Raw genomic sequence first — 11825 nt, forward strand, 5'->3', positions numbered from 1 at the left:
TCCCCATTTTCCCCCCAAATCCGCGCCCCAAAACCCCCAATTTTTCCATTAATTAAGGACCCCAAAATCCCCATTTTTCACCTTAATTAAACCCCCAAAAATCCTCATTTTTCATTAATTAAAGACCCCAAAATCCCCATTTTTCCCCTTAATTAAACCCCCAAAAATCCTCATTATTCCCGTAATTAAAGACCAAAAACACCCCAATTTTTCCCTTAATTAAAGCCCCAAAATCCCCATTTTCTCCCCAAATCCACGCCCCAAAATCCCCAATTTCTCCATTAATTAAAGACCCCAAAATCCGTATTTTTCCCTTAATTAAAGACCCCAAAAATCCTCATTTTTTCATTAATTAAAGACCCCAAAAACCCAATTTTTCGCCTTAATTAAACCCCCAAAATCCCCAATTTTTCCATTAATTAAAGACCCCAAAAATCCGAATTTCCTCTTAATTAAAGACCCCAAAATCCTCATTTTCCCCTTAATAAAACGATTAAAAAACCGTAATTTTCCCTTAATTTAAGCCCCCAAAATCCCCATTTTCCCCTTAATAAAACGATTAAAAAAACCCCAATTTCCCCTTAATTTAAGCCCCCCAAAATCCCCATTTTTCCCCCCAAAAACCCCCTCCCCTCCCCCACCCCACCGGCACAAAGCCGCCGCTCCTCCCCTCCCCCACCCTCCCCAAACCCCCCAAAATCCGGGAATTCCTCCCCTCCCCCACCCTTAAAAAATCTCATTTTTCCCCCATTTTTTTCCCCATTTTTTTCCCCTTTTTTCCCCCTCCCACCTCCGTTTTTTCCCGGTTTTTTTTCCCCCTTATTTTTTTTAGGTTTTTTTTACCGATTTCCCGGATTTTTCTCTTTTTTTTGGGGGGCTTTTATTTCATTTTTTTCACCTTTTTTTTTGGTTTTGGCCGGCCCAACCCCTTCCTGTGTGTTCAGCGCTCTCGGAGCCGACGTGCAACACCAACCCCTCCCCTTTTTTTTTTCCCAATTTTTTATTTATTTTTTATTTTATTTTTTAATTTTTTTTCCCCCCATTTTTCCCAACCCCCTCACCCTTTAAAAATTCCAATTTTTTATTTTCATTTTTCCCCCCCCTTTTCTCGACCTCTTCCAGCTTTTCCAGCGCCATCCAGGTAAATAAAAACCCCCCCAAAAATCCGCTTTATTTTAACCCAAAAAAAAAATCCAATTTATCCCCGACCGCGCCCAGAAACCGGAAAAATCAGGAAAAAAAAAACCCCAAAATTAATTAAAAATTAAATTTAAAAAATCAAGATTTTATTCCCTCGCGTTTTAACCCTTCCATCCCGATATTTTCCACTCCAAATCCGCTTTTTAACCCCAAAATTCGCTTTTTCTTCTCATTTTTCTCCTCCTCGCATCCCGGCCGAGCCCCTCCTCCATTTTTCTTCTTTTTTTTCCCGTTTTTTCCCCTTTTTTCCCCATTTTTTGCCGCGGTTTTCCGGGATTTTCCTCCCGTTATTTTCCTTTGTTTTTATCCCCTCATTTTCCCGAGGTTTTTTCCCGTTTTTTTCCCGTTTTTATCCCGATTTTTCCCCATTTTCCCCCCTTTTTATCCCATTTTTTATCCCATTTTCTCCCCCCCCCCCATTTTCCCCCTTTTTTTCCCCATTTTTATTTTAAATTTCCCGAAATTCCAGCGCCCCCCCCCTTTTAAATTCCCATTTTTAACCCCTTCATTCCCTGCTTTTTATTTTTTCCCCATGAAAATCCCAAATCTTTCTTAAAAACCTTTCCCAAAATTTAAAAAAATCTGGATTTGGCTGGGAATTAAGGTGGGAATTTAAGGGGGGATCCATTCCCTAAAATTCCTTTTTTTTCCCCCAGCCCCAAACCCCAAAAATTCCCCAAAAATTCCCTAAAAAATCCCTAAAAAATCCCTTAAAATTCCCTAAAAATTCTCCAAAAAATCCCCAAAAATTCACCCCAAAATTAAGAAAAAATCCCCCCCAATTTCCCAAAAAAATCCCCAATAATCCCCATGAAATTTCCCCCAAAATTAAGAAAAAAATCCCCAAAAATTCCCTTTAAAACCCCTAAAAAATCCCCCAAAAATCCCCCAAAATTCCCTAAAAAATCCCTAAAAATTCCCACAAATTCCCCAAAAAATTCCCTAAAAATTCCCTAAAAATTCCCCCCAAAATTCTCCAAAAAATCCCCCAAAAATTCACCCTAAAATTAAGAAAAAATCCCCCCCAATTTCCCAAAAAATCCCCAATAATCCCCTGGAAATTTCCCCCAAAATTAAAAAAAATCCCCAAAAATTCCCTTTAAAACCCCTAAAAAATCCCCCAAAAATCCCCCAAAATTCCCTAAAAAAATCCCTAAAATTTCCCACAAATTCCCCCCAAAAATTCCCTAAAAATTCCCTAAAAAATCCCTAAAAATTCCCCCCAAAATTCTCCAAAAAATCCCCAAAAATTCACCCCAAAATTAAAAAAAAATCCCCCCCAATTTCCCAAAAAAATTCCCAATAATCCCCTGGAAATTTCCCCCCAAATCAAGAAAAAAATCCCCAAAAATTCCCTTTAAAACCCCTAAAAAATCCCCAAAAAATGCCCCAAAATTCCCTAAAAAAATCCCTAAAAATTCCCACAAATTCCCCCTAAAAATCCCCCAAAATTTCCCCCCCAAAAATTAAGAAAAAATCCCCAAAAATTCCCTTTAAAACCCCTAAAAAATCCCCCAAAAATCCCCCAAAATTCCCTAAAAAATCCCTAAAAATTCCCACAAATTCCCCAAAAAATTCCCTAAAAACTGCCCCAAAATTCTCCCAAATTTCTCCAAAAATCCCCCAAAATTTCCCCCCAAAAATTAAGAAAAAATCCCCCCAAAATTCCCTTTAAATTCCCCAAGCATGCCCTAAAAAATCCCTAAAAATTCCCACAAATCCCCAAAAAAATCCCCTAAAAACTCCCCCAAAATTTCCTAAAAATCCCCAAAAATTTCCCCCCCAAAAATTAAGAAAAAATCCCCCCAAAATTCCCTGAAAATTCCCCAAAAATTCCTTTAAAATTCCCCAAACGTGCCCTAAAAAATCCCTAAAAATCCCCAAAAAATCCCCCAAAAATCCCCAAATATTCCCCTAAAAATTATAAAAAAATCCCCAAAAAATCCTAAAAAAATTCCCTAAAGGAGCCCTAAAAATTCCCCCAAAATTTCCTTAAAAATCCTAAAAAATCCCCCCAAAATTCCCAAAAAAATCCCCTAAAAATTCCCCAAAATTCCCCAAAAATTCCCTAAAAAATTCCCTTTAAAATCCCTTTAAAACCCCCAAAATTCCCTAAAAAAACCCAAAATTTTTGGTTTTTTCTCCCCAGGATCCCAAAATCTGACCCGGAGCTGTTGGAATTTCGGGAATTTGGGATTTTTCCCCCAAAAAAATTCCCAAAAAAAATCCGGGATGCAGGAGAGCTACGAGAGCGTCATTTCCTTGGGTAAGAGCCCAAATTTCCTTAATTAACAATAAAATTCTTTAATTAATGACCCCCCAAATTAAAAATTAATTGGGTTTAATTAAAAAAATCAGAATTAAAACCCCAATTTTGGATGGATTTTCCTTGGGTAAAACCCCAATTATTTTTTTAATTTGGGATCAAATTAATTAATAATCCCAAAATTGAAATTAATTTGGTTTAATTTAAAAAATTCCTTAATTATTTACCCCCAAAATTGAAATTAATTGGGTTTAATTAAAAAAATCAGAATTAAAACTCAATTTCCTGTGGGATTTTCCTTGGGTAAGACCCCAGATTTATTTAATTATTTTTATTTAGTTTTTTATTTATTTTTATTTATTTTTATTTACTTTATTTATTTTTTATATATTATTATTTATATTTATTTATATTTATTTATAGTTTATTTATATTTATTTTTACTTTAATTCTTTTATAAAGAATTTTATAATAAAGAATATATAAAGAATTAAATTTAAATTTAAATTTAAATTTATATAAAGAATTTTATAAAATTCTTTTATAAATTTGGGGTTATTCTTTAATTAAGAACCCCAAAAATTAAAATTAATTTGATTTAATCAAAAAATCAGAATTAAAACCCCAATTCCGGCCCGGATTTTCCTCCATTTTCCGGAATTTTCCCCAAAAACCACCAAACATTTTTGGGGGTGGGAATTTTGGGAATTCCCTAAGCAACAAAATTGGGAATTTTTGGGAATTTTTTGGGAGCCCCTGGGGCAAAATTTTGGGAATTTTTTGGGAATATTTCAGAGCTCCCAAAGGCACAAATTTGCCAGAATTTTGGGGGGAATTCTTGAGGCAAAATCCTAAAATTTTAAATTTTTAGGAACGCCCAAAATTCCCGCTGGAATTCGGCTGCCTCAGTTTCCCTGCAACGATTTTTCCCCTAAAAAAAAAAAAACCCCAAAATTTGCCCAAAATTTGCCCAAAATTTGGGGATTTCACCCCAAAACGGAGCCGGGACGGGAAAACAAACTCTGAAAATTCCCAAAATTCCCAAAATTCCCAAAATTCCCGTTTTTCCCCCCAAAAGCCGAGGAGATCGCCATCAGTTGGCCGCGGATCACCGCCTTCGCCGAATCGCACCGGAGACGCGGCCTCGGCGCCGGTGAGTCCAGGGGGCGTGGCCAACGAGGGGTGGGCTCTTCCCATTGGCCAACGCGAGCCAGAGAGGGTTTGGAGGCTCTGATTGGTCGATGCAGCCATGAATGGGTTTGGAGGCTCTGATTGGTCGATGCAGCCATGAATGGGTTTGGAGGCTCTGATTGGTCGATCCAACCATGAATGGGGTTGGGCTCTTCCCATTGGCCAACCCAACCTAGGGCATGGTTGGGCTCTTCCCATTGGCCAACGCGACCCAAAGAGGGTTTGGAGGCTCTGATTGGTCGATCCAACCATGAATGGGGTTGGGCTCTTCCCATTGGCCAACCCAACCAAGACTTTGGTCGGTCAACCCAACCAAGAGAGGGTTTGGATGCTCTGATTGGTCGATCCAGCCATGAATGGGTTGGACTCTTCCAATTGGCCAACGCAACCATGAATGGGTTTGGAGGCTCTGATTGGTCAATACAGCCATGAATGGGTTTGGAGGCTCTGATTGGTCGATCCAACCATGAATGGGTTTGGAGGCTCTGATTGGTCGATGCAGCCATGAATGGGTTTGGAGGCTCTGATTGGTCAATCCAGCCATGAATGGGTTTGGGCTCTTCCAGTTGGCCAACCCAGCCAAAACGCCCCCAAGAGACCAAAATCCCCCCAAAAACCCCCAAAAACCCCAAAATCCCAAAGACACCCAAGAGTCCCCAAAACCCCCCAAAAACCCCAAAGATCTCTAAGGCCTCTCCAAGACCCCAAACTCCCAAAAACTCCCAAAAATCCCAAAACCCCCAAAATCCCCAAATCCCCCCCAAACCCCCAAAAACCACCAAACCCCCAAGACCCCCAAGGCCTCTCCAAGACCCCAAACCCCCAAAAAACCCCAAAAACGCCCCAAAAACCCCAATTCTTTTCTCCCCCCTCTCTCCAGACACCGCCCCGGCCTCTCCGAACGACAACAACGACGACGATGACGATGAAGATCCTCCACCCAACGCTCCGGCAAAACCCGAAACGCCGACACCGCCACCACCACCACCGAACCCCAAATCTCCCCCGCTCCCTCCGGAAACCCCAAAACCCCAACCCCAAAAATCGCCGGGCAAACGCCGGGGGAAACCGAGGCCGAAACTCCAAGCGCGTCAACAACTGCGGTGCCACGACTGCGGCAAAGCTTTGGGGGTTTTGCCGAAACGCCGGCGCGGGGCCGAGCGATGCCACAAATGCCCGGAATGCGGGAAGAGCTTTAGGTTGAGCACGAGTTTGGCGACGCATCGGCGACGCCACGGCGGCCAAAACCCCTACGGGTGCCCCGAGTGCGGGAAATCCTTCGGCGTGGGCTCGGCGTTCATCCAGCACCGGCGCGTCCACGCCGGCGCGGCGCCGTGCCGCTGCGGGGTTTGCGGGAAGAGCTTCCCGGCCAGCTCGGGTTTGGTGAAGCACCAGAAGGTTCACGGCGAGGAGAAACCCTACAAATGCGGCGACTGCGGCAAAGGGTTCAGCTGGAATTCCCACCTGGAGCGGCACCGGCGCATCCACACCGGCGAGAAACCCTACGAGTGCCCGGAATGCGGGAAGAGTTTTTCATGGAGTTCGCACTTGGATCGGCATCGCCGGACCCACGCCGCGGTCACGGAATCGGGCGGGCGGTGCGAGGAGTGCGGGGCGGAACCGGCGATGCCTAAAAACGCCAAAAACGCCCCAAAAACTCACGGGGAAGCGTTGGAGAAGCCTCACAAGTGCGGGGAATGCGGGAAGGGGTTCGGCGCGGCGGCGGCGTTGGCGCAGCATCGGCGCGGGCACGGCGGCGCTGCCGGCAAAGCCTACGAGTGCCGGGAATGCGGGAAAAGCTTTTCCTGGAGCTCCCACTTGGATCGGCACCGGCGCATCCACATGGGGGAGAAACCGTTCCGGTGCGGCAGCTGCGGCAAGAGCTTCTCCCAAAGCTCCCACCTGGAGCGGCACCGCAAAGTTCACCGGGAGCCGTGCCGGGAATGCGGCGGAAACGAGGGGAAAAGAGCCGGGAAAAGGCCGGAAAAATGGCGGGGCCGGATTTCGGGCGGGGAGAAAAATCCGGATTCGGGATCGGGGGCGGATTCGGGGTTGTTGAAGGATCAGGGCACCCAAACGGGCGAGAGGGGCCTGGAGTGCCCCGAGTGCGGCAAAAGCTTCGGGCAGAGCTCGGCGCTGGCCAAGCACCGGCGGACGCACACGGGCGAGAAACCCCACGAGTGCCCCGAGTGCGGCAAAAGCTTCGGCGTCCGCTCCAACCTGATCAAGCACCGGCGCACGCACCTGGGCGAGAAACCCTACAAGTGCCAGGATTGCGCCAAGGGCTTCATCCAAAAATCCGACCTGACCAAGCACCGGCGCATGCACACGGGCGAGAAACCCTACGAGTGCCGCGAGTGCGGGAAGCGTTTCAGCGTCTCCTCCAACCTCATCAAACACCAGCGGATCCATCTTGGCGAGAAACCCTTCCAGTGCTCCGAGTGCGGCAAGAGCTTCATCCAGCGCTCCGAGCTCACCATCCACCGGCGCGTCCACACCGGCGAGAAACCCTACGAGTGCGGCGAGTGCGGGAAGCGCTTCAGCCGCAGCTCGCACCTCAACCGGCACCGCCGCACCCACGGCAAAGCCGCCGCCGCCGCCTCTTCCTCATCATCCTCATCATCATCATCATCATCATCATCATCCTTCTCGTCTTCTTCCTCCTCCTCCTTCCCGGCGTTCCCGGGCTCCTCGGCCGTGCCGGCGCCGCTGGAGCTGCCCTGGGCGCTGGCGTTGCCGGGCCGGGCGTTCCCGGGGTTTCCGGTGGGTAATTAAAGGGAGGGCGTTAATGAGGGGGCGGGGATTAAAGGAGGGATGGGGGTGGGGGGGAGATGGGGGAGGCTCACGGGGCTGGGGGGGTCCCAGTGCTCCCAGTGCCCAACTGGGATTGGCCAAGGCAGGACCCAAGTTTGAGTTGGTCCCAACTCATTCCCATCCAATTTCAATGGGTAATTAACGATCTCTAATTAATTAGGGATGATTTCATTCATTAATTAAGTGGGGACATTGGGAGTTCCCATCATTCCATGGTTCCCAGCATTCCCAGTGCTCCCAGTGCCCAACTGGGATTGGCCAAGCCAAGATCCAACCTTGCCTTGGTCCCATTGAATTCCCATTCAAATTCGGTGACCAATTAACGATCTCTGATTAATTAGGGGCGATTTTATTCATTAATTAGGTGGGAAATGGGGAATTCCCATCATTCCATGGTTCTGGTTGGTTCCCATCATTCCCAGTGCTCCCAGTGCCCAACTGGGATTGGCCAAGCCAAGACCCAAGTTTGACTTGGTCCCATTGAATTCCCATTCAAATTCGGTGACCAATTAACGATCTCTGATTAATTAGGGATGATTTTATTCATTAATTAAGGGGGACATTGGGAGTTCCCATCATTCCATGGTTCCGGTCGATTCCCATCATTCCCAGTGCTCCCAGTGCCCAACTGGGATTGGCCAAGCCAAGACCCAAGTTTGAGTTGGTCCCATTGAATTCCCATGGCTAATTAACGATCTCTAATTAATTAGGGATGATTTCATTCATTAATTAGGTGGGAATATTGGGAATTCCCATCATTCCATGGTTCCCAGCATTCCCAGTTCTCCCATTGGCCAACCCAAGACCCAACCTTGGCTTGGTCCCATTGAATTCCCATGGCTAATTAACGATCTCTAATTAATTAGGGAATGATTAATTGGCTAATTAATGACTGGAGGGGGAATTCCCAGCATCCCCAGCGCTCCCAGTGCCCAACTGGGCTTGGCCAAGCCAAGAGTCAACGTTGGGGAAATTTATGCAAATTTATGGGAATTTATGCAAATTTATGGAAATTGATGAAAAATTGGAAATTGATGGGAATTTATGGAAAATGATGGGAATTTATGGGAAATGATGGGAATTTATGGAAAATGTTGGAAAAATGTTGGAAAATGATGGGGAAATAAAGGAAAATATTTGGGAAAATGATGGGAAAATATTGGGGAAAATGATGGAAAAATGTTGGAAAATGATGGAAAAAAATAAAGGAAAATTATGGAAAAATGTGGGAAAATGTTGGAAATTTTGGGAAATTTGGGAAATGTGGAAAATGTTGGGAAAATGTGGGAAAATGTTGGGAAAATGTTGGAAAAGAATGGAAAAAATAAAGGAAAATAAAGGAAAAAAAATGGAAAATGTGGAATAAATATGGAAAAATAAAGGGAAATTTGGGAAATGGGGAAAAAGAATGGAATTTTTGGGGTGGATATTCCCAATTTTTGGGGGGTTTTCCTCAATTTCTTTGGGGATTTTTTTTTTCAATTTTTTGGGGATTTTTTTTTCAATTTTTTGGTGAATTTTCCATTTTTTGGGGGTTTTTTTTCCGCCTTTTTTTTGGGAATTTTTCCCCATTTTTGGGAGGGAATTTTTTATTTTTTGGGGTTTTTTTTCCACCTTTTTTGGGGGATTTTTTCCCATTTTGGGAGGATTTTTTTCCATTTTTTAATGGGAATTTTCCAGGGTTTTTTCCACCTTTTTGGGGGGATTTTCCCCCATTTTTTGCGATTTTTCCCCATTTTTGGGGGGGAATTTGTTCCCATTTTGTGGGGATTTTTCCACCTTTTTTGTGGGATTTTTTCCCTCATTTTTGGGGGGAATTTTCCCTCATTTTTGGGGGTTTTTTTCCCACCTTTTTGGGGGGATTTTTTCCCATTTTGGGAGGATTTTTTCCAATTTTTTAGGGGAATTTTCCAGGGTTTTTTTCCACTTTTTTGGGGGATTTTTCCCCCATTTTTTGCGGTTTTTTCCCTATTTTTTGTGGGGGAAAATGTTCCCATTTTTGGGGGTTTTTTCCCTCATTTTTGGGGGGAATTTTTCCTTTTTTGGTTTTTTTTTTCCACCTTTTTTGGGGGGATTTTTTTCCCATTTTTAGGAGGATTTTTTCCAATTTTTTATGGGAATTTTCCAGGGGTTTTTTCCACCTTTTTTGGGGATTTTTTCCCTCATTTTTGGGGGATTTTTTTCCCTGATTTTTGGGGGATTTTTTCCCATTTTTGGGGGATTTTTCCACCTTTTTTTTGGAGATTTTTTCCCTCATTTTTGGGGGAATTTTTCCCCATTTTTTTGGGGGGAATTTTCCCTTTTTTGTTTTTTTTTTCCCTCATTTTTGGGGGATTTTTTTCCCATTTTAGGAGGATTTTTTCCAATTGTTATGGGAATTTTCCAGGGGTTTTTTCCACCTTTTTTGGGGTATTTTCCCCCCATTTTTTGCGTTTTTCCCCATTTTTGGGGTGGAAATTGTTCCTATTTTTGGGGGTTTTTTCCACCTTTTTTTGGGGGATTTTTTCCCTCATTTTTGGGGGAATTTTCCCTCATTTTTGGGGGGAATTTTCCATTTTTTGGGTTTTTTTTTTCCACCTTTTTTTGGGGGATTTTTTCCCATTTTAGGAGGATTTTTTCCAATTTTTTAGGGGAATTTTCCAGGGGTTTTTTCCACTTTTTTGGGGGATTTTTCCCCATTTTTCCCCCATTTTTGGGGGGGAAATTGTTCCCATTTTTGGGGGATTTTCCACCTTTTTGTGGGGATTTTTTCCCTCATTTTTGGGGGGAATTTTCCAATTTTTGGGTGGATTTTTTCCAATTTTTTCTGAGGGATTTTCCTGAATTTTCTGGGCTTTTTCCACCTTTTTTGGGGCGATTTTCCCCCAGTTTTTTGTGGAGAATTTTCCCTTTTTTGGGGTGGATTCCCAGATTTTTTGGGGTTTTTTCAACCTTTTTTTGGGGGATTTTTTCCCAATGTTTTGGGGAATTTTCCTGGTTTTTTTCCCAACCTTTTGGGGGGATTTTTCCCCCATTTTTTGGGTTTTTTCCCCCATTTTTGGGGAGAATTTTCTTCTTTTTTCGGGGATTTTTCCACCTTTTTTGGGGGAATTTCCCCCCATTTTTTGGGAAAAATTTTCCCTATTTTTTTGTCATTTTTCCTGATTTTTTTAGGGATTTTCCCCATTTTTATCAGAGACATTTCCTGGGGGTTTTTTTGGGGGATTTTTCCCTTTTTTTTGGGATAATTTCCCAGGGAAAAATATTTAGGATTGAGCAGAAAAAATTGAGATAAAACTCATCCCCCAAAAACGGGAAAATCCTCAAAAATAAAGGTGAAAAAAACCCTAAAAATTCCCAAAAAAAGGGGGGAACTAATCCCCAAAAAAAGGGAGAATAATCCCCAAAAAAAGGGGGGGAAAACCCCAAAAAAAGGGGGAAATAATCTCCAAAAAATGGGGAAAATAATCTCCAAAAAATGGGGAAAATAATCACAAAAAAAGGGGGGAAATCCCCAAAAAAAGGGGGGAAAATCCCAAAAAAAAAGGGGGAAAAATCCCCAAAAAAAAAAGGGGGGGGAAATACCAAAAACTGGGGGGAAAAATCCCAAAAAAAAAGGGGGAAAATCCCAAAAAATGGGGGAAAAATCCCAAAAAATGTGGGAAATAATCCCAAAAAAAAGGGGGAAATAATCCAAAAAAGGGGGGAAAATCCCAAAAAAAGGGGGAAAAAATCCCCCCAAAAAAGGGGGAAAAATCCCCAAAAAATGGGGGAAAATCCCAAAAAAAGGGGGAAAAATCCCCAAAAAATTGGGAAATTATTCCAAAAAAAGGGGGGAAAAATCCCCAAAAAATGGGGGGAAAATACCAAAAAAAGGGGGGGAAAATACCAAAAACTGGGGGGAAAAATCCCAAAAAAAGGGGGAAAAATCCCAAAAAAAAGGGGAAAAATCCCAAAAAAAGGGGGAAAAATCCCCAAAAAAAGGGAAAATTATTCCAAAAAAAGGGGGGAAATAATCCCAAAAAAGGGGGAAAAAATCCCAAAAAAAGGGAGAAAAATCCCAAAAAAAAGGGGGAAAAATCCCAAAGAAAAGGGGGAAAAATCCCCAAAAAAAAAAGGGGGGAAAATCCCAAAAAAAGGGGAAAAAATCCAAAAAAATGGGGGGAAAAATCCCAAAAAAAGGGGGAAATTATTCCAAAAAAAGGGGAAAAAATCCCAAAAAATGAGGAAAAAATCCCAAAAAAAAGGGGAAATAATCCCCCAAAAAAGAGGAAAAAATCCCAAATAAAAAAGGGGGGAAATAATCCCAAAAAAGGGGAAAAATCCCAAAAAAATTCCTGGATGAGGACACAAAACAAACTTGGAAAAGCAGAAA

General features: G+C 43.1%; 1 protein-coding gene across 2 annotated transcripts; it reads left to right on the forward strand.

Moving 5' to 3' along the window:
• Positions 1 to 964: 964 nt before the first annotated feature.
• LOC143693291 (uncharacterized) lies at positions 965 to 7460 on the forward strand. Of its 2 annotated transcripts, none has more exons than XM_077173284.1 (4): positions 965 to 1141; positions 3350 to 3466; positions 4545 to 4619; positions 5538 to 7460. In XM_077173284.1, exons 2-4 carry the CDS (start codon positions 3433 to 3435, stop codon positions 7430 to 7432), a joined length of 2004 nt encoding a protein of 667 aa, XP_077029399.1. In that variant the 5' UTR covers positions 965 to 1141; positions 3350 to 3432; the 3' UTR covers positions 7433 to 7460. The 2 variants fall into 2 exon arrangements, with proteins under 2 accessions (XP_077029399.1, XP_077029400.1); XM_077173285.1 differs by lacking the exon at positions 965 to 1141 and adding an exon at positions 1651 to 1804.
• The last annotated feature ends 4365 nt before the right edge of the window (positions 7461 to 11825 follow it).

This window comes from Agelaius phoeniceus, unplaced genomic scaffold (genome assembly GCF_051311805.1).
Source record: "Agelaius phoeniceus isolate bAgePho1 unplaced genomic scaffold, bAgePho1.hap1 Scaffold_729, whole genome shotgun sequence".
In the NCBI taxonomy this organism is placed as follows: domain Eukaryota; kingdom Metazoa; phylum Chordata; class Aves; order Passeriformes; family Icteridae; genus Agelaius; species Agelaius phoeniceus.

Excerpts from the sequence above, each read along its gene's own strand:
- LOC143693291 (XM_077173284.1), top strand. The coding sequence starts at position 3,433 with ATGCAGGAGAGCTACGAGAGCGTCATTTCCTTGG. Across the intron at positions 3,467-4,544 it reads CGAGAGCGTCATTTCCTTGG|CCGAGGAGATCGCCATCAGT; the intron begins GTAAGAGCCCAA and ends TCCCCCCAAAAG. Across the intron at positions 4,620-5,537 it reads GAGACGCGGCCTCGGCGCCG|ACACCGCCCCGGCCTCTCCG; the intron begins GTGAGTCCAGGG and ends CCCTCTCTCCAG.